At 40.7% G+C, this 24,881-nt stretch overlaps 1 protein-coding gene across 1 annotated transcript in view; it reads right to left on the bottom strand.

The window, feature by feature from the left end:
- Positions 1–4,423: 4,423 nt before the first annotated feature.
- The window catches only part of COL22A1 (collagen type XXII alpha 1 chain), a gene marked incomplete at both ends in the record, with an annotated part of 197,594 nt that continues 177,136 nt past the window's right edge, over positions 4,424–24,881 (bottom strand). Inside the window, 17 exons of the mRNA XM_079533383.1 lie at positions 4,424–4,611; positions 5,605–5,682; positions 6,467–6,649; positions 7,767–7,833; positions 10,065–10,244; positions 10,722–10,766; positions 11,027–11,062; positions 12,839–12,910; positions 15,927–15,980; positions 17,641–17,694; positions 18,698–18,751; positions 19,571–19,615; positions 20,048–20,101; positions 21,012–21,065; positions 21,926–21,979; positions 23,389–23,442; positions 24,737–24,790. Of these exons, the coding sequence (XP_079389509.1) occupies positions 4,424–4,611; positions 5,605–5,682; positions 6,467–6,649; positions 7,767–7,833; positions 10,065–10,244; positions 10,722–10,766; positions 11,027–11,062; positions 12,839–12,910; positions 15,927–15,980; positions 17,641–17,694; positions 18,698–18,751; positions 19,571–19,615; positions 20,048–20,101; positions 21,012–21,065; positions 21,926–21,979; positions 23,389–23,442; positions 24,737–24,790 (1,326 nt within the window). The remainder of the gene's footprint in view (positions 4,612–5,604; positions 5,683–6,466; positions 6,650–7,766; positions 7,834–10,064; positions 10,245–10,721; positions 10,767–11,026; positions 11,063–12,838; positions 12,911–15,926; positions 15,981–17,640; positions 17,695–18,697; positions 18,752–19,570; positions 19,616–20,047; positions 20,102–21,011; positions 21,066–21,925; positions 21,980–23,388; positions 23,443–24,736; positions 24,791–24,881) is intronic.

Here is a 24,881-nt window from a genome sequence, read left to right as displayed (position 1 = left end):
TGCAACAATTCTCCCCATAAGCAGAGATGGCTTTGCAGGGTCATCAAGGAGGACTCCTCATGTTAGGATGCTCACCTTGTGCAGGGTTGCCACAAAGCAGCATCCTTTACCCAGTCTGACAGACTGAAAGAGCTGGTAGCGGATTTTTTTAGTAACTCAGTGTTTTATTTTCTGTTATTTCCTGGCAGAAGGACAGTACACATTGGTGCCATAACATTGTCCATCTCCCTGTGCCATTCCCATAGTACCGAACACCTCATTGTCTGTAACACATCCATCCCCATATCAACCCAGTAGCAACATGAGCAACCCAGGAGCAACCCAGTAATGGTGAAAGACACACACTTACCAGAAGCTCTTCTGTCAACACCAGGCCAATTCAAGTAATGCAGCCCAGAGTGCTTCAGCTGATTACTTTAGGATGCTCATCCAAGGTCCAAACCTCACACTGGAATCACCTAAAAGCAGGTGTCACAGCCTAGCTCTGAGCATGAGATTCAGGAACCTAGACATAAGCATCTCACATCATTTGAGATATACATAATCTCCCTCATAGACTCACTGAAGATCTAGGATACTCCCAGGTCTTATGTTGTACCTGGAAGTCTTTTAGACCAAGGAAGTAGAAGGAAGAAGTTTTTTACTATAAGAGTACTGAGGCACACTGGCACACATTGCCCACATATGTGGTGGATGCCCCATTCTTGGAGACATTCAATGTCAGACTGGGACAGGGCTCTGAGCACCCTGACCTAGCTGTAGGTGTCCCAGTTCATTGCAGGGGAGTTGGAGTAGATGCTTTTTTGGGGTCCCTTCCAACTCGAATCCATGAAGTACTCTCTCGGTGTCTCTGGTTCCCAACACATTCTGATGATGATACCCAGACATGCATCAGCATCACATCCTGTTCAGAAGCTGCCAAAAAGCAGCCTGTAGCAGGTTAAGGCTTGGATAGTTTTCACATTAAAAGATTAAAATTTCTCCATATTTTTCTTTTTATTTTCTTTTAATTTTAATTGTATTTTTTCTTAATAGTCCAAAAAGTAAAAGATGTGCTCATCTCCCTGACAGTTCTATGCTCAGAGCACAGATCCGAGGCTTAGCTGCTGCTACATTTTTATTGCAGCTCTGGAAAAACACACACATTTGTTTCAGTCCTGAGCAGTACCGTTTTGCTTTGATTACACATTTCTGGATAAACATGTGGAAATGAGTTCAACCTTAGACAGTTTAATTATCCCATATTAACGAGAGGTGTGAAAAGGTGCAGAAAAACAACATCACAAGATTGTAATGAGATGAGCCTCTCAGAAGCAGCAAAGAAGGAGAATAATTTATTCCTTGCTACAGCTCCAAAAAAAGCTAATTTAGAGCAGTTCAGAATACAAGTGTAAATTGTTAAATAATGTAACACAAAAAACTATTTTACCCAAATTAATCTCTTTAAAATTTTAAATTATTTATTTGACAGGAGAAATGTATAATGGAATAATAGTTTGTTTGCTATAGCTGTAGTAATTTACACAATTGATTAAAAAAACCCAACACTCTAGCAATGTAAATGTAAATGTAGTGTATCATTAGCACCATGGTAACATATAGACAATGCATTCTCTGCCTCTCTAATGCCATCTTATCAGTCTGTTCCCTCTTATCACATGGATGGCCAAAAAAAAATCATACAAAAATAACAGTGGATTTCTGGGATTAAATCTCAGACACTGAATAAACTTCACTGTGATGTACCAAATGCTTTGTTTCTGAGCCAGGAACACTGAGATGCAAAAGCCACATCCTCATCTTGTTCAAGAGTGGTCAGTAGAGCAGCCACACGCATTACCTCTGCCCTATCTTTCACCTCCTGCATCCATTGCTGCCTTGGAAGCTGTTTAGCAGACAGTATTGGGTGGCTATAAGCACCCCTGCAGAGTCTGCAGCAACTGTCTCGTACTCCTCACTACTGACAGACTGTGCTTGGTAAATGTCATGTAACTGGCTGAAGAGGAAACGAGGTTTAAGAAAAAGCAGGGAAATGGTATCCACTGAACTCAGAACACAAAGGCAGGAATGGACTGAACAGACAACAATAAAATAGATATTTCTAAAATAATCTAATATTTCTATTGAAGATGTCAATGTGTCTCATTTTCTTAACACAGACTGCTGCTGGCAATGGCTTTGAGAGACTTGCAGATGAAATGAGTTATCAAAGAAAATTAAAATTAAAATTAAAATTAAAATTAAAAAAGGACAAAACAACAAAAACTCCAGAATCTCCTATCTCCTTTATCTAGATTCCAATGTACCATTTTGGAGAGATGAAAGACCCTGGAATTTGTTCAATAGAGGATCATTATATATTTACCTGTCACGTGGTATACTTGAGTGTATTAAAGTCTGAGCCATTCATGGTGTATGCAAATATGCACAATGCAGAATTTGGGGAGTTTCACATCATAGAATCATAGAATCACAGAATCATTAAGGTTGAAAAAGATCATCTAGTCCAATCATCAGCTTATTACTCATCACACCATGTCACATTAATATGGGACAACTAGCATGCCTGACCTCCATAAAACCTGCTCATTGCCATGATATTTACTCAAAATAATGGCTCATACCATGTTGAGAGGTCTCTCCTGAGTAAGAAGCTTATTCTACATCACCACTAGAGGAATAAAATCTCATTCATTCTGGACTAGAAAAAATGATGATGTTAAATACTATGTGATCAACATGCTTGCATAAAACTGAACTATAGAAAGCACTACAGTAACATATATTATTGAGAGTTACTAAAAAGCAGTATGCTCTTCACTTCATGATATTTTCACTTTGCTTGGTCTTTCCACAGACAGAATCACAGTAAAATCCAATAAAATAACTTACTTGCATAGGAAATAACAAAAATGTCACCACTGAGATCTACATAAAAAGACTGTTTAATCTTCTGGGTAAGAAAAAGACTCCAAGGTTTGCAAATAGTCAGCTTTGGGCTTATAGCTACAGTGTCTGATTTTGGGATGGTTATAGACAGCTGTGCCTCCTGCTTGGCTTAGCCACTTAGCCACTTTGGAAGCACCATGCCACATGGTGAACATGCCAGCAGGGCAGGGGGCCACATTTATCTCTCCAAAAGATCAGATGGGAGTTCAAAACAGATTCAGCACTTAGTGTCTGTATCACGTTCGTTACTCTGACCCCTCAATACAAACTGCTTATTCAGAAGAGTTTTGGAAATCTGGCTCTTCCATGTCTATCTGTCAGAAAGTTAGATTGAATGCTGTGAATGTCTTCTCACACTCTGTCCCCTATTTCTTTTTTCAGTGAATTCCCAACTTGATTTTGGCAATGAGCTGATATGCAAAATGGCCTGTGTCTGAGTTTTGTCTTTCACTCTCAAACACAATTTCCTCAGAGTTTCTGAACACCTCTTTATTCTGAACTTTTCATCAGAGATGAAAACCAGCCACTAATTTCTCACCTCCCTTTAAAACACAACTTTTCCAAGTTATTGTTATGGTGTATCATTCAAAACAGTGAAGTCAGGTGACACTCCGCTTCCTGAGATTTTTAACAGTAGAAGACATTGGTCTGGCAGAATTCTTGGGTGAAGAAGTGATAGAGCTGTGTGTGCACTGACAATGAAAAGTGGAATTGACAGCCCTGAGCTGATGGAGGATAATATTGTGGCTTTTTCAGAGGCATCTCCCTGACAGAAGGAAGATAAGCTCCATCTGATATGAACATACTCTTCATCTACTTAAGTTATTGCATGAGGAACAGTGATCCAGGCCTCACTGTGAGATTTCACATGGTCCCAAAAAATTGGCTTCTATAGAATTCCAATTCTTTTGTGGACAGAATAATAAATGTAAAAGAGATCTTCCAAGGAACACCTTGCCTGTCCATTGTGAACTGAGTGCATTAGAGATCTCTTCCCCAGCTTTGGCATGACCTTATCTTCCTGTCCTCTGTGTGGATGGCAGCTAGCACCACAGTCCTGTGACTACACAGTTAATGCCCCATGCTGCGCAGTGCAGGATTTAATTTCAGTTTCAAGGCTAAAGCTTTGGAAAGAATTAACCACAAAAAGGAAAAAAAAATTGGTATCAGATTGGTTTTGCATAAACTGCTACACAACTCATCAACGTTGTATGCTCTTCAAAAGAAAAAAAAACCCACATTTTTAATGTTTTAATATGCCCTGGTGTTAGAGAAACAAGATCAAATTCACATGTCACATCAAAGATAATAATAATTATTATTATAATTCATAAAAATAATCTGACCGACCGGCAGCATTTGTTGGCTTTAGAAGGCCTCCCATGAAAGAAACAAAGCTGAAGACATCTGAGAGCTCTTGGCAGGCTGGATGAATTCAAGTTTTAAAAACAAGTCTGGGGATACTCCCTGTATCCTAGGGCCCTTTGACATTGGCGGGCCTGGCAGCCAGGCTTGCATAGTAAGCGCATTGAGCAGGGTCACACTGTCCATTGGCTCCCGGAGGTCCCTGTGGGCCCATGAGACCAGGTACCCCAGCTTCACCTTGAGGGCCAGGTGGTCCTGGTATCCCATCTTTGGCATAGCCAGGTTCTCCTGGGAGGCCTAAAATAAAAACAAAATGCCCTTGGTGAGTGGCACTTCAGAGTGCAGTACTTAGTAGTACAGCATCACAGAAGATGGCTTTACTGCCTATACTGGGATGTAGGCATCACCTTCCACAGATTTGGGTCTGGCTGACATATTTCTATGAGAATGTGGCAAACATGACTTCTCTGAATGCGAGAAATATAGGATATTTCCATCCTATATGTGTAATTGGATTACACAACTGTACTATGCTCTTAACACACTATATTGTTGAAGTTGTGCAGCTGCACAGGCAATGACATCTAGTCCTCCCAGGGAGGCAGAGAGAATGGGAAAACTTGAGGCAAGAGTCATTTGTGAGAGATAACTCATTGTGTGAAGTATAGTGGATTCATTGTTATTTTAAAGCGACGCAGGACCAGCATGCCTGATGCAGCCTATGGAGTAATGAATTTTTTTTCCATAATTTCCTCTCCCACCAAAGCAGAATGAAGGTAAAGCTGATCAGTGGCTCCTAATTACAAATTAGAAACAAAATTTATTTGCTTCTTGTTTATCAGCAAAGATAAAGCTTGAGCTATATGCCCGAAACGGAGGTGTTAGATACAATCTTTTATAGCAGGCTGAAGCTGCCTGGATCTCTGCATTCATCTTGGTCACAAGAAGATTCTGGCGAGTGCAGATAAGGCACCGCACTGTGTACCTAGCAAATAAAGCCTCACTTTGGACTTGTCCCAGAGGTCAGTTAACCTAACTCTTACTGACATGGGTCATTGTGTTTGCCAATCAAGCTGAAGAAACAAAGATGGCCACATATAATGCTAGTGTTTTATTTCTTCCCTTTGGGCCACTGGCTATGGACATAGCGTAATGCCATTATTTATGTCAACTTGATTACTTACCTAACATAGAAGAGACCTTTGTCTTTGTAAATGTTTGAGTTTTATATACATATATATATATATATACTTTTGTGGGTGTGTGTGTAGCTTTCTGAAAAAAACATACCTGGAATTCCTGGAGGACCTATTTCACCTCTCTGGCCAATGCCAGCATCTCCTTTCTCACCCTTTGTTCCTCTTTCTCCTGTAGAGAGGGGAAAAAGACAACAATTAATTGATAAGCCTTATCTATGGAACAAACTACCACAGGTCTTTTATCCACACTTAAACCAACGTATTTGCTAAAAAAAATAGTTCCTAATTGTTGTCACTCCTCTGAGAAAGGGAATAAGTGGGAATGAAGACCTAACCCACTTCAATTCTGACTGAAGGTAAAACACACTCTGCAGTTGCTGGTCACATCCACAAAATCTGCTTTAAAAGACTGAGGCAGCTTCTATCAAGAGTTTTGAGTACTACTTTGATGCTATTAAGAGAAGAGGTGAATACCAAGATCGTTAAGCAATTTCAGCTTATTGCTTATATCACTGCAACATCTCAATAAAATCTGCCCTAGGCGAGTAAGACTGTGATGCAAATTCAGGTCCTAGGTATTCCCAGGTCGCTCGGATATCTGGCAAGCTATGGGATGGTTGTGTTGAGATGATCGAGGCTTTCAGAAATTACAATTCTTAGGGATAAAAAAAGCAGATAAATAGCTTAATCAATTTAAAGTATTAATTTTTCCTTTAAAAATTAATAGAGCAAAATCCTTTTCAGTTTGCTTCATTTCCTAGCGTTTCACCAGAGCTGCTTCTCACACCACTCCTCAGGATATTCTTTCTGGTACTCAATGGCTGCGCTAAAGAACATAGAATTGTAGAATAGCTTGGGTTGGAAGAGATCTCAAGGATCATCAAGCTCCAGTCCCCTGCCATGCTGGACATATCTCTTTCTTGGATTTTCTAAACACACCAAGATTTGCTCACCCTTGGGTCCAATGGGTCCAGGTGGTCCTTCAGATCCAGTCTGCCCAGGTCGTCCAGGCTCTCCTGGAGGGCCAGTTCTTCCTGGTAGTCCTTCTTTCCCAGGGGGACCAGGAGGTCCTGGTCTGCCATGGGATGCTTTCACATATGCAGGCGGTATCTGAGCCAAGAGATAAGCTAACTTTGCTGTGAACAGAGGGGAACGGAGTTTATTAGACAAGAATATCAGTGCTCCAAATGATGGAGAGCTGGAAACATTGATCCAGTAAAGTCCAAATAGGGAACTGATGAAATTTTCAGGACCATTCATTTGTTGTTGCCACATAACCCTTTCCCAAACACCATGATAGTACCATACGTTCTGGAAATGATTTCAGCTTAATTTCTCTATAGTTTCATACTGCTCTTGAATATCATGCACAATCCTAAACACTTATCTCTGTTCCTTGTTCAAGGAGGATCTGAACGTCCTTTTATTTAACAATACAGCTGGTGGATTTCTGTAAAACTCAGATCATAGCTGATCTGAAAAAAAGAATGTTTCCACTGCTTCTGCTATGCAGTGGGATGCTATGTGGCAGCTCTTTAGGGAGAAAGTTTTCTTTTCTTGTTCTGGGCTGTTACACAAATGGACTGAAAGCCAATGTACTTATCAGCCAATGTACCCTGCCTGGGAAATCAGAAATCGTAACTAAGGCAGATCCCTGTGTCAACATATCATCTGAATTCCATGCAGTCATATTGCTCACAGCTCTCAAATTCAAAATCTTAGCAGCCTTTAGGGCTCTTTAGACACACTTAGCATCACAAAAACATCCAACAGAATGAAAGGAAAAGGGTTTTCTATGTTCTCTTCAGTGATGGAAACTCTTGACTGCTATTATGCTGGGATGGAAATCAAATTCTGAGAACATGTAAATAAACTCCTTCAAACAAATCACCTAATTTCACCATGATCTCTAGAATGGAGGAAAATGTGCTTGGATATGTTTCAGCCACTTCAAGAGCTGTGTGTAGAGAAGCACAACAGCTCTGCAATTCACTGTAGATATTCACGGTCAATATTGGCCTGGAATTCAAATACTTTGAGAAAAACAGCAGCCTACATCCACTCTAAATGCTCTCCTTTTACTGGTGGGCATCAAATGTCATTTTACACAAATGTGTCTTCCAGGAGACTTGTTGCAACAATGCCTTCCATAAGCAGAAGAGTTTCAGGTGTTAGCTGTAACACCACAGCTATGGAAAGTTATCTTTCATGCTCTCAGATCTGTCTGCTGGCTTCTCAGAGCTAAATACTTACCATCTAGCTGCTTAGCTAACTCCTCTTGGATGAGTCTTCTGAGAGTCTCTAGAGACGGAGGTTCCCCCTAGGGAGTAATAATCGTAGTAGTAACACAATATAATAATCACAGCCTGGGGATGTGAAAATGAAACTTTAGATGAAGGGACTAGAGGATTGCATTTCTTCACCCAGTGCACACACAAGGCTGAAGAGACTTGGAAGAAGAAGAATATAAAGGAATTCAAATCATCCATAATTTCCATGCTGTTGGCAAGCCATGGACTCAATAGTGTAAGGAGGGAGCCTGGTTGGAGGCTAAATCATAAAGTCGTAGAATCATAGAACAGCTTAGATTGGAAGCGATCTTAAAGATCATTGAGCTCCAACACCTTGCCATGGGCAGGGTTGCCACAGGCTGCCCAGGGCTCTCACCCAATCTGGCCTTCATAAAATCTCTCTATACACTATTAGGATGAGTAATAGAAATTGGATCAGGAGACTTCTGCTCCACATGGCCACTGTGGAAAGCCTGTCTCTTTCTTCAGCACTGCAAGTTTCCTCCAGGATAGTTAAGGTAAATACCCAAAGTAGGTACAGGCACCGATACTGGATGTACGGCATGCTGACAGGCCTTATCTCAGCAGAACAACAGCCAATCTACACATTTACCCATTCTTCCAAGCACACACAAGGTTCAGCCTGGCTGCAAGCTGTTGAAAGGAGGCAGGGAGACAGGGCTGCCCGGTCCTGGTCCATCTTCCATGGATTAGTGCCCTTTGTCACCTCTCTCAACTCCTTCGTGTGACAGTGCTCTTAAACAGATGTAATACCCATTAAAACTTAGAGATACGTAGTAACACTGTGTGTCCACTTGAAAAGCTGATGAAAGCATTTTTGGTGGACTAGAAGGAGAATATTTTTGGCCGAGGCCTTCCAAGAACATAAAAAATGGTTTTAGGGAAATTAGACACATGTCTTCGCATATTTCACAAACACTAAAGAATTATTTTAGCTCTGTTTCAAAAATAATCTTGAACCAACAAGATCAAATATTTTCCTTTGTATAGTGATATGTTTCACTTGAAAAATACTTTCCTTTTTTTTTTTTTAAATTAAAATTGTTCTTTCCATCTGTTAGAAAATATTTCTCATCAGCTTGCTTTCTTCTGTAAATTTATATGAAAGTGGTTTTTGTCCCTCAGACTTAATACTTCTAACATATAATAATGCATACAGTCTCCTCTGTTTACAAAACCTTAATAAAGTCTTCAGAATCAGAAGTTGTTCTCCAGTAAGAAATTGAGATTTTTATTAAATAGCCAAGAGACATTTCAATTTTAACCAGTAAATTGCTAATAAGGATGGAGTTGATCCATTTGCTGCCTTCTTCCCACAGCAATTCTGCGTAAGGAAAACATGTGTTTGATGGTGACAAAAGCAGCAATTTTGTCCTTACTACTAACCACTTGTAATGGCTCTCAGTGAATATCCCAATAAGCAAGCATCATTGTGGAACATAATTTGAAGGCTTACATATTATCTTTTGACATTTTAACTCTATTAGTTGCAAGTCTCCATAATCATCACTGGACAGCATCAAATCTCTGTGTTGATGAGATGCAAAAAAAAAAAAGTTTTGTCTAAAGTTTACCCAGCATTCATATTACTGGAGATTACTTTACTAGTTATTACCCCCCCTGAGGTAATCTCAAATTTATTCTCAGGATGGACATATCAGCTTCACTAATGTCAGGTCAGTCATTGTTCTCATTCTTGTACATACATTACCCTCAGGCACTTTCAATAGCCAGATTGTTTCCCATTAGAAAAAAGAAAAGAAAAGAATATTAAACAAAAGTAGGATTTCATGAATTCTGATGAGCTGACTCCAGAATTTCCAGGAATAGAGCAGTGACCTTTCCATGGCTCAGCACTTTGTCTCTCATAGCAACCGGCAGCAGAGGAAGACATAAGACCTCTGTATGAAACAGTAAGCATTAACACCCATATAGCAAGAAGTTTTTTTGGACTCCAGGTATGCATGGGCATAGTTGCATGACCTGATTTAGGCTGTTATGGTTATAAGGAGTCAGAGTGGCCTCCTTGGCTGTCGGTCTGAATTGTTCAGTTCTTGAAGTTTAATCCAGTACCCCCAGAAAACATAGGTCTGCTTTTTATGTATCAAGAGATGAGAGAGAAAAATGCTGTCTCCCTGTTGCAGCACATACTTGCTCTGGTTTCTCCCAGCCCTACCGCAACCTTAGAAGCTTTTCTGATTTCCCACCATAGCACAAAGCCCTTATCTGGCAGCCTCACCCGTGGTCCTGGAAATCCTGGCTGTCCTGGGGGACCAGGAGGTCCAACTTGCCCACTGTCTCCTGGTGGTCCATGAGGTCCCATCAGACCTGGATGGCCTTTATGACCAGGTATCCCAGGCTCACCTGGAGGGCCCTTTTCTCCTGGAGGACCTTTTTCACCTTTGATGCCAGGCTCTCCCTAAGCAAAAAAAACAAATAATCTGATCTTACCACCACAAAATAAAAGGCAAACTTCTGATTTCCACTGCACTGCAAAACACAAACAGCTGAGCTGGCAGTTCCTGAATACAGCATCTGGTGAATTACAAATGATCCACAAATTATTACTGACACTGAATGATTAAAGAGAGGGCTGGGAGGAAAGGGGGAGGGTATAAGATCTCTACAGGCCATATCTCACTCTTAAATGATCTCTTCCCCAGCCCGTACTCAAAACAGCTCTCAATTTCAATGTAATGAGCCATAGAATCATAGAATGGCTTGGTTTGGAAGGGACCTCAAAGATCTAGTTCCAACTCCCCCGCCCCAGTCAGGGCTGCCAAGCGCTAAACCATACACTAGACCAGGTTGCCTAGGGCCCCATCCAGCCTGGCTTTGAACACATGCAGGGATGTGGCATCCATAAAGAAACGATTAATATTACACTCCAACCTACCCTCTCTCCTTTGGATCCAGGTTCACCTGGTTTCCCTGGTGCACCCTGCAACAAAATAAGGGTTATCATGAAAGAATCATAATAAGTAATAAAGCACATGTATTCACAATGATTACTGAGACCTGGAGAAAATATATTTCCCTGTTGGTCCCATAGATCTCTGAGATCACTGTTTGTTTTCAAATATAAAGAAAATCAAGCAAAAAGAAATCCAAGCATTTTGATGTAACCCAGGTGGCATCCCTGTTTGGTTTTTTTTCCTGAGACATCAGCACTGTTCTGAAACAACTGGGAATCCAACTTACCTCCTTTCCTGGAGGGCCTTTTTCTCCTGGATCACCCTGAGAGTACAGAGAGTGAATTTAGCACCATATTGCAGACTTGGAAGACAGAGCCTACCTTTTATCCACGAGTTTCGCTTTGTGTCTAGAGCACAAGTTTTCTGCCACACAGAAGTGAGTTTGGAATATTTAACATTAGCCTACTGCTATAGGTCATTCCTGGAAAGGCACATCCTGATTTGTAATTTTTTAGAAGTCTGTACACAGTGTAAATGTTTACAAATAGAAGGAAAACCTAGAAGGAAAGTGTGTTCCTGCTTTCAAAAATTGTATTCCTTTTTCTTACAGGTATTTCACAAAGCATCATAAGCTTCACTTCGACTGGTTTAATCATGGAGTCATAGAATTATAGAATCATTACAGTTGGAAAAAACACTGAGACATTCTATTCCAGCCCATTTAGCTTGGGAAGTGCCAATGGTATAGCCATAATAGTCTAAAGATGTAAAGGAAGCATGTTTGTTAATGAGTGGTGTTATCCTATACAACAGTAGCTGGATATGAGATATTGAGCCATGGATAAAGAAACTCTGAGTCTGAAAACTTGCCCATATTTGAGAGCTACATAAAATAATCACAGCTTAAATAAGCACTCCATCAGGATTTTTTTCTATACCCTGCATTTATGATGTGCCAATAAGGCAGAACAATCTTTGCATTTTAGCATTTCAGCCAGAAAAAAAAAAAAATAAAAAAATCACTGCAGTCCTGAAGCACACTACTAAAATTCTATCCTCTTTCCTATACTATGAATGGAAGGATGCATTTACAATTCACAGATGTGATCATACCTCTAATGCATGTATGCATTAGAGTGTTTTTTCCATAACCTGAAAATCCACAGAATTGCTTCCACTGCACTAGAACACATCTGTGTCTGCATGAGCAGTGTAACTAATCACAGATGTGTGATCACATCAGCTCCAATTAGGCAGCATCAGACCCTCTTGAATGTTCCTTAGGGCCACTTCAGCTTTAAATGGCCACTGCATTTGCTGCCTTAAATTAATTTTCCAGAGAAATATGCCTTTCTCCTCATCACAAGACTCCCTTTTCAATCCTTAAATTAAAAAAAAAAAAAAAAGAAGAAAAAAGAATGATTCATCCTGTGAAAGACTCATTTCTGCTAGATTGACATGAAAACAATTAAAATCTAATTTTGTCGCACCAGAGTTAGAAATGAAAATGAAAACATTTACCTAACATTCAATCTTTTCCATACTTCAAGTAGAATGTAACATATTTTTCTTGCCTTGGTAGGGCTAAAGAAATTGAATTTCAAAGATGTGATACTTTCACATGAATAGGTTTTATTTTAGATCACTTTGGAAGCTATCTGAATATTTTAATTGTGATGTACCTCCGTTAAAGGTAACAGAAGAATTTTCCTGGGAACAGGGAATATCAAGAATAACTTTAATACTATCATCACTTAAAAATTCCCTATTTAGCCATTCTGGGATTCATGCAGAGACAAAGTCTGAGTAACCCCATGCCCATGTAAAGAGCAGTGATGAACCAGCCCAATTAATGCACCTAATACCAGTGCTGACTGACAAGAACCACTTCCTCAAACGGGGTCACAGGTGTTTTCCCATAAGAGTAATGCCAGTCTCTGCAGTCCAGTTTTCTTCTGAAGTGACGCATATGGCTTCTGGATCTGTGATATCTCCTGCCTATGTTTTCTACCTAATTGAAGACAACTGTCCTATCTTCACTGTCCAACACATAAAAGCAGGCAATTATCAGCTCTAACCCATCCCCAACCATACTTACAGGTGGTCCTCGGGGTCCTATGAAGCCAGGGAGTCCTGGGCTGCCATTTTCTCCTTTATTTCCTTTAGGACCCTTTGGACAGAAAGGAGGGAGACACTAGCAGTCCTTTTTCCAACATCTCTTTTCCAGAGCATGCATTTGCAGATACATTGGAATGGGGAAATCTTTCACTGTAGCAGCAAGACTCCCAAAACCGACAACAAAAGGCAAAACAAAGAAAAGCAGATTGCAGATAGCAGGTCTGCATTATTAACAAGCTGTGTGGGGTCCCTGTGAAAGGTTGATAAGGAAGTGACAGTTGTGGAAGTGACAGGAGGTGTGTTCAGCAGCTACTTCTGCTGCAGTATGGCTTATAATGTGTTGGTGTGGCTGTGGAAATGCTGTGATGCACAAGAGCAGGAAAGCAGTGCAAATGGTCATATCGTTCAAATCCGAGAATACATTTAGCAGACAACAATTACTGAGCTGCTCCTTTGCTCTTCTTTTCAGCTTCAATTCAAGAAACGTCTGCCTTTTACTTATCTCTTGTGATATTCTGCCAAACTGTCCCTTCTTCTTACAGATCAGGGCAGCTTAAATGTCAATTCGGGAAACAGATCCATTTCACATATACTTCTGATTTTTTGTAAGGGTTTTTTTTTTGTAACCTTTTCTTTCACAACTTTGTTTGACACCTAATTCATAATGCAACTTTTCTTCTTAGAATAAAACTTGCCTTTGTTTTAGGTTTGTCTTGTGCCAACAAGGAACCAAGCACATGGCTTTCAAGTAGGCAGTGACTCAAAGTATATGATGCAACGATGAGAAAAATCTGGAGATTACAGGGGGTTTGTTGTATTGCTGTACACCGGTTTAAGCGTGAGCACTGTTGAGCAGTATGGGCACTGTCAAATAAAAGGAGCAGGTTCCTGGCAAGTGTTGTGACTACAAGTCAGCAGTGATACAGCAACTCATGTGGTGGAAAAGAAACCGTCATTGTCACAATCATCTTTCTCACTTCTCATTTTCTTCAAACAGAAATATAATATGTTGGCTTGTCATACTACATTGCAAAGGAAATCATTGCATTTCCAGACAAGGCTGGAAATAAATGGACCAGTGTTCTGTACATGGAAGCACTTCTCATAATAACTTTTATGAAGGAGAGAGGATTCATTTTAATGACAGAGAAGGATTCTGATGAGAAGACTGTCTGTTCTGCTGACCAATACTGCCATTGTTTCCCCTTTCTCATCCATCTGACTTTATCCTTTTTCAATCTCTTATGTTATTTTTGGAGTGTAAATCCTCTGAAGCAGAGAGTGCTTTAGTTCTGTGTTTGTGCAGGAAGGTGCCTGAAAAAACTGTGGGTCACTATCTGACTCTCTAAGTAGGTAATGGAATTACATGAGGATGACCAAAAACTAGCCCCTGTTTGGCACTCACAGAGCATTCCAGAACCCCAGCAACCTTGGAAAAAACATTGAGTAGCAACCCACACAGTCAAAAAGCAGTAAAAGGCAAAAGACATAGGGAGGGGAGGCAGGCATGATGAGAAGAAATGAAGATTGAATGGACAACAGAGGCAATCCATATGGTAAGAAGCAATGGCAATGGTTTAGGCAAGGTAATGAGTTGCAGCAAGGACAAAAAAAAAAGCAGTAGCAATGACTTTTGGCTGCAAAAAGGCTGGTAGACTGCATTACTTCTATCCCACCTGTAATCTGCCTGCTATCACCAACCCATGCATTAAAGGTGTTATTTACTTCTCTGTGAAATTTTAGGAGAAGACATCTTGGCAGCAAAGAATCCTATGATCATAGAACGGTTTGGGTTACAAGGGACCTTTAAGATCATCCAGTTCCAACTTCTCTGCTGCAGGCAGGGACACCTCCCACTAGACCAGGTTGCTCACAGCCCCATCCAGCCTGACCTTCAATAGCTTCCAGGGAGGGGGCATCCACAACCTCACTGGGCAACCTGTTCCAGTGTCTCACAACCCTCACAGTAAAGAATGCCTTCCAATAATCTAAATCTAAGTTCTTTCAATTTAAAACCATTTCCCCTCATCCTATCACTACCTACGCTTATAAAAAGTCCCTTCCCAGTTTTCCTGTAGGCCCCCTGCAGGTACTGGAAAGCTGCTATAATATCTCCTTAGAGCCTTCTCTTCTCCAGGCAAGATCCCCAGTTCTGTCAGCCTGTCCCCGTAGGGGAGGTGCTCCAGCCCTCTGATGATCTTCACAGAAACATCCTCAGGGCAAATGTCAGCAACAATGCTGAGGTTACTTTCTGGTACTGCAAGGGCAGAGTATTACAAAGATGAGTGGAATCCCACTGCAATATTTTTCAGATTCCTTGTGTTATGTCTTTGTTTCTTTTAGAATTTACCAGACCAACAAGATGTAATGTCTAGGTGGGCAAACGGAAAGAAAAGCCCAGAACTGCAAAAGGTGCTGCTGGACAGAAAGGTTCGCTTGCATGGATATGCTGAATCCTGAACAATTTTCAGCAGCATTACAGAGAAAAACTCTTCTTTCTGTGCTCCTTACAGCACTTCATTACCATTCTGTTCTTCCACACAGGATGGCCCCGGGGGATTCATTCTGCTCCATGATCTTGGTTTACTGCCCACTACCTGCTCTTCCCCCATGTGCCTGGGGAGAATTTCTCTATGCTGCTGTTCCTCCATGGCAGCCTGCCAACTCCCTGAAGCCCTCTCCTTTCTTGTGACAGCTCTCCACTGGCTGCAGAGTCTCTGCTTGACAAAATTAAATCAACTGGTAAAGATGAGGCATGCCAATCTTTTCTCCATGCCAGGTAATCAATCATTTCCTTTTTTTCTTTTTTTTTCTCTTTTTTTTCGTTTTTTTTTTTTCTTTTTTTTTTTTTTAAATGACCCAGCTAGCAGCTCAATTCCAGGAATGTAGCCAAAACCCCTCTGATATTATGGCTAGTCAATGATTTTCAGGTCACTGACCTCTACCTTCAGACATGGCAACTTGACAGACTTCAAGTAGCTACACATAAACCACCCCATCTATACTTCATCAGTCACCTCTCCCTGACATAACTGCTAGCTGGATGAATTTTCCTTTGTGGTACTTACTGGGTTACCTGCTGGGCCAGGTTCTCCTGCAGGTCCAGGCAATCCATTCTTGCCCTAAGGTGAAAAGAAAAAAGGTTTGTGAAACAAAATATACTATGATCAATAGAAGTATCCACCTGCTGCTATACCAGCAAGGATTTCTTTAACATTTTCCAACCTTCCCTCTTGGCAGATTACAGAGTGAGGATGTCCTATTTTTTATTAACCCCACAACTTCTGCATCTATGACTGCATGGCCGACCACATCTCTAGATAAAAAGTCAGAGATGAGGACCCAGACTCCCTAATGTGAACAGGAGCAAACTAGCACTCCTTCTCTGTCTCTTCACTCTTATTCTTTTCACATGAATCCTGTACAGATGGAGCTATCTACTATGGCAGCTCCATTAGTCAGTGTTTGACAAACTCCTGGCAACTCCATGATCAACGTGAAAACAATCTGCACTGGCCAACAGATACCTCCAGATCACCCAAACCTACTTATGTTCAAAGAATTCCTGTTTCCAATGACTAAGACAGGTTCTGCAAACCACTTTTCAGATGTGCTCACCATTGCACTGGATTGATGGTATAGACCAGCCTTTTTACTGTCGATATTCAAAATCATACCTCATGTTCTTTAATAAAGAAACAAAGCAGAAGAACAACAAAAGAAACTGATACTTCGCCCGTGGCCATACAAAAATCCATGTAGCTCTCCTCTAAAGAAGAATATGTTTTGGAATGGTGATAACTTCCATTTTCTCAAACATGTTTATGCATTTGTGGTGTTGTAAAGGGGCATGACCTATTAGTGAATGATGCTAGCAGTGCAGAAATAACAAGATAAATTATCAGGTAGACAGAGGAGCTTTCCATATGTTCCTACAGTGTAATATAACTCCCTACCCTCCCAGCTACAAGAGATCTGCCATTTCAGCTCCTGGAATTGCTGGCTGAATCAGCACTTTGCCCTGATTACAGAACATGTTGTAGAATGTTTCACTAGCAGATCACTGGCAGAAGGCAAAGAAATCACCCTTATTATAACACATTAAAGATGTGCTCATGTTCAGCACTGAGATATGCATTCAAATTTGGAAAGGATTGAATTTTAAAAGAGAATTGAAAAGCCTATTAAATTAATGCAAGTAATTTCTCAGCCATTCCAGATGATGCTTTCAGAAATGTTAACTAAATTGCCATTTCTCTACTGAAGATTTAATCAAGCTCTACAAGTGTTCAATTAAACAAATGTTTTTTCTCAAAACGATGCTTTTTTTTTTTTTTTTTTTTTTTAAATCAGGATAAATTATAGAAGGTATGACAAAAATGAATAGTATCACAACAGGATCCCAGATATCCCAATATGGTTACCTGCAACTACTATCTGCCTTTGAAAACCACGTGCAGAGGCCATGCGATAAGGAGTGATATTCCAGTGGCAAGTCCGGAATACAAGCACTTCTGACATTGCAATCTTGGTAGAAATCATTAAACTATCTTTCCCACAGAAGTCAGAAACTAGCATTACTTTGTGCTCCATATTAGTCCCCATCAGTTTCCATCAATTTAGTTCTTTGTTTTCCCCAAATTTAGGTAGGATTTCACCAAACAACACTTGGATCTTGCATAGCATTCTTCTTCCAAACCACAGGTCTGGACTGCAGAACATAAACTAAATACACTAAATACAGTGTACCTCCAGAAACTGCTTATCAGGAGAAAAACTCACCGGCTGCCCTCTGAGCCCTCGAGGGCCCTGTGGTCCTATGGGGCCAGTATCACCCTAAAATGAAGAAAAGTAGGAAGTAAAAGTAGTGAGTAGGAAAGATCTGATAGGGAGACAAACAAGCCATCATTTTAAACTTCTCCTATTAAATTAAACTGTTTGTGTATTAAGGAAAAACAAGAAAAGCTTCACTGGCCCCTTCCAGTTATGTATGACTAGCTTCTTGAATTTCAAACATTTATCACCCAGTGCAGTCTGATCACAAGCAGAACCCATTGGCATCATCTGATACTAAAGATGGATTCCTCAGAGACTGGAAGTCCTTCGCTCTCCCTTAAGCAAGCCTTAAGCTGTTCCTACCTTCCCTGAGGGGTTCCCCTGGGCCTATCTTCCATTTTACTTTGTAGAGTACTATTGACAACACAACAGCTTTTCAGTGATATTAGGGGTGCAAGGGAGAAACCACTTCCCCACATCCCATGACACTGGCATATCAGCCACTCAGTACATTGCTGAGCAGCTGCTGCAGGATGCTGCTTCAGTTGTGCTCTCCAGAGACTTTGCTATGTGACTGCATTTGACGCTAATAAGGATCTGTCTGTACCATCTCTCTTTGCTCTGAGCAGCAGCATTATTCCACAAGTATGTCATAGATTGTGCTTCAGCTATGCATGCAGTAAGGTTCCACCTTTTGCAGAGCAAGTGGAATGAACCCTGGCCCAGTGGGATCTTCAGAATGAAACACAGTTTGGAGAGCAGTGGCAGAAAACAGGTCTATGGCTGCACAGCACAGCCTGTGATTCAGACAGTATAGCTCTCCCTCCTTTTCCAAAGATATCCCTGATATTTATGTGTCAGAAGCTGTGACAGAGTGGTGAGGAAAGCCCTCAAATTTGTTGGTACTCTAATGAGCTTCATACAAATCATTTCCTATGCACTGCTGCAATAATTTACCCTTTATTTCAGTTTCTGCAGTTGTTTTTAGGGAGGGGTCACCGTGAATGATTTTTTTTCATTTGTCAGGGAGAAGATGAATGTCTGCCCAAAATAGTACACTTACGTCCTTCCCTGGTGGCCCCTCATGCCCAGCAGGACCTGTCGCACCTGGTTCCCCCTGCAATTCAGCAAAAAAAAAGAAGAGATATCAGCTCAAGGTCAATGGCAGACCAGTAACACCACTGCAAGTGGTGTGGGGTTTCAACTGAGCTCAGTGAGTAATTTCTAAAGACAATAAAAACCTTGTGTATCATATGCGACACACAGCTTTTAAAAAGAATTCAAAAGCATCTTCTGATAGTGATGCACAGGGCAGTACAGTGCTTTCCAGCAGGATATTTATTGCTGCTAGTGTAGTAACTAAAACCCACCAACATACACATAGTATAGGAACTACTGTAATGAAGATGAGCAGCTCCAGCACTGGATTGCTCAGCTAAGATACTCCAAGCAAAGTATTTTCCTTCCCCATGGAGAATCAGCATTGAATAAGCAGAGAGAAATTCAGTTTGGTATTCCACTGTCTACATTAAGGAACATTTTGTACTGCATTGCTCAGAAATGAGAACAACTTAACATGCAGGACTTGAGTTTTGAGCTTCGTTATGAATAGGCAAGTAAGCCAAATGGCTAAAGTCATTTCTGCACTCCTTTATGTTTTGCTCTGAACATATTCTGCATGTCTTAGGCATTTCTGCTGAATTCATTGAATTCACATTCAATAGCTGAAGTAAGGTTCCTCACCCTCTATATCAGTAATTTTACAAGTAGAATGTTGTGTGGAGGCCTCCTGTGAAAATTTCTCATGCAGGTCTTTCTCAAAGGCAGTTTCAGACGACTCAGATCTGCCAGTTGCCTCACCTTAACTAGGAGCAGAACTTCAATTCACACCACCTTTCTATAAAGGACCATCATGCAGGCAGTGCATGTTACTTACCCGTGGACCTGGGGGACCTATATCTCCCCTCTGTCCTTTGAAACCCTGAAAAAGAGAATTAAATAATTGCCCATTACACTAACACTTGAAGCAGTGAGAATGTTCTACCTTGAACATGAACTTAATAACCTTCCCAGAAGTCCTCCTCCTCAGGGTCACTCTCTATCCACTCATTCCCAGCCTACATCTGTGCTTGGGATTGCCCTAGCCCAGCTGCAGGACCTTGCCCTCGGCATTGCTGAACTTGAGATTCTCATGGGCACCTCTAAAACCTATCAAGGTGCCACTGAATGGCAACCCATCTCTTCAGCAAGTGCAGGACACCACACAGCTTGGTGTCATCCACAAGCTTACTGAAGGTGTACTCAGTCTTACTGTCTATGTCACCAACAATAGATGTTCACATCATTAAGAGTTATCATCCTCCATCAAAAGCTTCCTAGCTACAGTACAGAAGAGTTACGGGACAGAACCTACCGGTAAGCCTCTGGCACCCTCCTGGCCTGGGAGGCCTGGTTCTCCAGGTTTTCCCTATTGGAAACAAGGCAGAGACATTTCTACATCTGCACCGTCATGAACATACACTTCGAACTTCAAAGATATTTACACCTTTGGATTGATGCACCTTCACAATGTTTTTATTTCAGAGGAATAATGCACACAACTACAGCAATACCTGGTCAGCACGTACAAAATCAGTATGTGCACACGGAAACCAGCTGTTTTGTTGGAAGCAGTTGGAAGCATGTTTGTTGCAGCTGTTGTCACAAGCATTTCTCCATTCCCCTAAATGACTGGGGACTTGGCTTTTTACAGAAGGACTAAGTCCCATTTGACAAGGCACAGAAAGAGGCTGGCAATGCCAGACACTGAAAGCACATTCTTCTTCTAAGAAACACAGTGGTAAGGAATTACATTCACTGCCCAATTTATTAACATTTCCTTTTGGCTGACAACTTCATGGCTCAGCTTTTTTTGTTTTTGCCTTCAATAAATGCAAGCATAGACCAAGTGGAGAACATCAAATATAAACCTCTCTAATCCTGGACAACAGAACCATTACAGAGTAACTCAGAAAAGGCTTTCTTTTAAGACACCTCCTCTAAACTTTTTATGCTCCATAATCTTCTACCTTAAAATGCAATCCTTAGATTAAATGTTACAAGAGAATCTTCTTTCTCTGTAATATTTGCAGTACTTGTAAAGATGGAATCACAACGTTTTGGAGTATTTATAGTAGTTGTAAAAGAATCCAATTTCTTTTCAAGAATTCCAGAGTGAATCTTACAAATTGCTCGATACAATACAGCCCCTCTGGTGTTAGAAAAAGATATGCCAACAGATTTCCTGCCCCCATTGAGCCCATAGATAAGCAGCTACAAAAGTAATAACTGGATGTGGTCTGTGATTGCCTGTGTGAAGCGCCTTTAAATTACATTACCGGTTCTCCAAGAGATCCTGGCTTGCCATCTTTGCCATCATTCCCAGCAATGCCCTGTTAATGAAACACATAACGAGGTATAACAAGGAGTTTATAGGAGAGATTGGTATACTTGTGTCAATATGAAAACTCAAAATAGCACCTCTGCTTCATTGTGACTGTATTTAATTTTGCCCAATGCTCCAGAAATTCTGTTATTACTATAGTTCAGACATAAACTTTTTCTGTCACATTTCCATAGGGAAAGAGTTTGTGCTTTTTCCCTATTCAGTATGGCAATTCAAAGGGGCTTCTTTCTGCTCAGCAAGGTGAGCATGTTAACAGTGTTAAAAGAGGTTTCTAAAGACAACTCTTATAAATCATTATAATACCATTATAATGGCATTCACCTAAGCTACTTTACACTGCAAATAACTCTAGCCCTACACCAATAAGGAAAAAAGAAAACAAAACTAAATTTTGTATTAATGCCTTTTCCAGAAGAAAAGTGTTTATGCCCCAGATGCACTTGAGTCAGTGCAAAGGAATCATTTCAGCTATGGTTTGAGAGGAAGCTGGTATTCCAGACTGTGAATTCTTATTCCCTTACACTGGTGTTATTACATTAGTTCTGTGCTCTGTATGAGAGTATTTATGCAAAAAATAAAAAGAATTTAAAAAAATAAAAAGAATTTTAAAAAATGAACAGGCAGATGAGGAACAAGGCTGTTTCAGATAGTTTAACACTTAGATCTGAAGTGATAAATACAGCACTCATCATGTCCTGGGCCAAGGACATCTCACCAACATTACAGGTATCCCTTTAAAGATCATGCACAGCTTTCAGAGCACTTCAGGAATCTGTTTGGTTCATGTCCACACGTGCTTATAAACAGTTCTATGTATTGAAAGAGAAGGAGCTGAACTGCACTCACAGGAAGTCCAGGAACGCCTGGTGGGCCTTGTGGACCTGGAGGGCCATCTTTACCCTGGAAAGAAAGTAGAAACACCAAGGTTCAGATGAGTTTCTCAGATGCTTCTCATATAAAGATTGAATGCAATGTTTGACATGGCACCACTGTGAGAATCTGGTCTTGCAGCTCATATCATACTGTATTCAGGTTTTCTTGACTTCATTTCTGCTTAAACTTGAAGGTTTTTACAAAAAAAAAACATACAGTATTATTTATAAGTTGTTACAATTAAAGAATCCACTAAAATCACCAGTATTTTCTTCCTCGGTTTAGTTATATTTAGCACTGAGTGCTTAGCTTCTGTGATGAAGTGTCCATCCAGAAAACAGAAAGTCTGTATTTTATATCTCTTGAATCAGCAGATATGAGAAGTGCCTTGTTGACTGCCCCAAGAGAGAAATATCCTCTTATTCATAGAATCATATAATTGTTTGGAAGGGAACCCTTAAAGGACATCTATTCCAACTCCTCTGCAATGAATAGGGACACCTACAGCTAGATTCCCATCCAGCCTGACCTTGAATGTCTCCAGGGATAGGAGACAGGTCTCACGAAAGCATATGAGGTCCTTCAAATTATTTCAGCCTTAACCATCCGTTTGAAAGGGAAGTTCAGCCAGCTTGTCCATGCAATCTGTGTCCTCTCTGATGGTAGTGCTGACTGATTTCACAGCAGCCACCAGAAAGACAGTTGTTGAGTCCCTTATGATTGAAACAGATGTGCAAAAGGTGTCTTGCTCACCCTGCTCCAGAAATTAATCACAGAATTACACAGTCCTAAATCATGATTTTTTTTCCTTTTCACACTTAGGTAAGCATCAATCAGATTCCAATCAGATTACCCTTCTCTCCTACAGATTTCTGATGCATTACCTTAAAATAGAATATGAATGACCTTGAAATGAAACAGCAGTAGGAAAATTCTTCATCCATTTCTTGAAGTTTGCCCCCGTGCAAGTGTTTGCAGTGGTGCCAAGAAGTGGTCCAAAAGTGCGGGACCCAAGCAGTCTGTGCTGTGGCATTCTTCAAAATGTTGCTGGTTTTGTTTTGACAGTCCTCAGGCACAATTCAAGTGTTACCCTGGGTCATGCACCAGCCTAACAAATTAAGCCATTATGCCACAGAGGCTAAAAGATATTAATAGCAAAGATGGACACATGAGACGTATAACTACCTCCTTAGACGGTAAGCAAGGATGCACTGAAGAAGTTCCATGTACCGGATATTTCATTCTGGCTAGTTTGGAGCAACAGGAACAGAGTAATCTGTTGTTATTTGTGTGGGTCCTACTTGCAGGTATAGAGTGGTTTCAGAATGGACAATGTGGGAAGCTTTCAAAAGATATTATTTCAGTTCCAGCTCAGCTTTATTCACAGAGAAAAAGCTAGGTTAAGCTAGTGTTTCAACACATAACCGAGAGCTTACCATGTCTCCTGGGTTTCCTGCTGGTCCTATTGGTCCTGGTGCCCCATCTGGTCCCTAAACAAAACAAAGTAGAAATAACATGAATAATTAACACATTTTGTATATTTGTCAGTGTTCCCTACCACCCTAGAACCACAGGTCCATGCAGACAGAGGAAAAAGGCACATCAGGAAAAAGAATCTACTGGAACACTGCAACTTGCTCTCCTTTGACAAGATCAGTTTTATTTTTTACATTTCAGTTGACTCCATTCACACTCTCTTCGTGACTCCCATGAGGATGTCATGGGACAGCTTTAAGAATTTTATTCTTACCAAAATAGACCTACGGCTGTGGCAGTAAATGTTCTCATATTATCAGTTTCACCTAAAAATATGCTTCTTAAAATGAACTTGCAGAAGTGCAAACGACCCACAAAAAGGTCCTCATGTGTTGTCCTGGTGGCTAAGCATTCAGCGGCCTCTTGGCATCACTACTATCTGAAAGCAGAATTTTAACATGGCCTTTAATTTTAACATGGTCTTTTTTTTTCCCAGTACCTCTTGTCCTTCAGGAGTTACAATGTAAACTCAGCTTAAAAGGGACTATGCTGATTCCCATAAAAGACAAATGCTGAAAGCCCTTATCACAGCAGTCAGATTGCTCTGCAAGCAGCAGTGTAAGTAGTAATGACTATAGGCAAAGACAGAAGGTTTGGAAAGAAAAGCCCTTTGCTCAGGAAAAGTCCCTGCTCCTGGAGACTGCAAGTGGTGATATCACAAGCAGGAGAGCCAAGTTATTTCAGCCTTGCTTCTGCAATGACACTCCAGTATTATGACTTTATATATGCAAAGAAGCATAACTGTATTTGTGCAGAGTGCAGAACAAGAAATAAGAATTGTGACACAGCAGGACACGAGTAAAAGGTCTCTTAATCCAAAAGCAATCTGGAGGATACAAAAATTGGAGAAAAATTCACTATCATATTACTGCGTAAAACTGAAAACCAAAATCACTGTTAGATCTGCCAGTTCCAGGCTGAGAGCTTATTCTGCCTATAAGTAAACACCTATACATGAACTCCTAAGTAGTCTCTGTGGAAGAGTTTTCATGATCATTGCCTTGTATAAAGAGAGGGACTGAAGCTTAGCATCAATTTACAGAGTGAGATGAAGCAATCAGTGAAAAGTGGCTGATGTATTAAATAGCAATTATAATGAGCAGAGAAATCTATGACACTCAAGGACCATTAGGAACCCACTGGAAAAGGAAAATGCAGTGTGCAGGCAGGTGAGAATGGCCCTTTCTGTGGATACTGTTATTAGTAAGGAAAATATAAGACCATCTGCTTTGCAACAGAGGAACTTACAGGTGGGCCAGGGTTTCCAGGAGCCCCTGCAAAGCCAGGCATTCCAGGGTGTCCCTGCGAAACAAAACGAGAGACTTCATACATTATTCATATTTCTACTTGTATGTAGGTTAATTGATCATTGGGTACTGTGAGGTAACATCAA

The sequence above is a fragment of the Tetrao urogallus genome (genome assembly GCF_951394365.1).
Source record: "Tetrao urogallus genome assembly, chromosome: 3".
NCBI classification, from domain to species: Eukaryota; Metazoa; Chordata; class Aves; order Galliformes; family Phasianidae; genus Tetrao; species Tetrao urogallus.
This window is presented reverse-complemented; position numbering and strand designations above follow the sequence as displayed.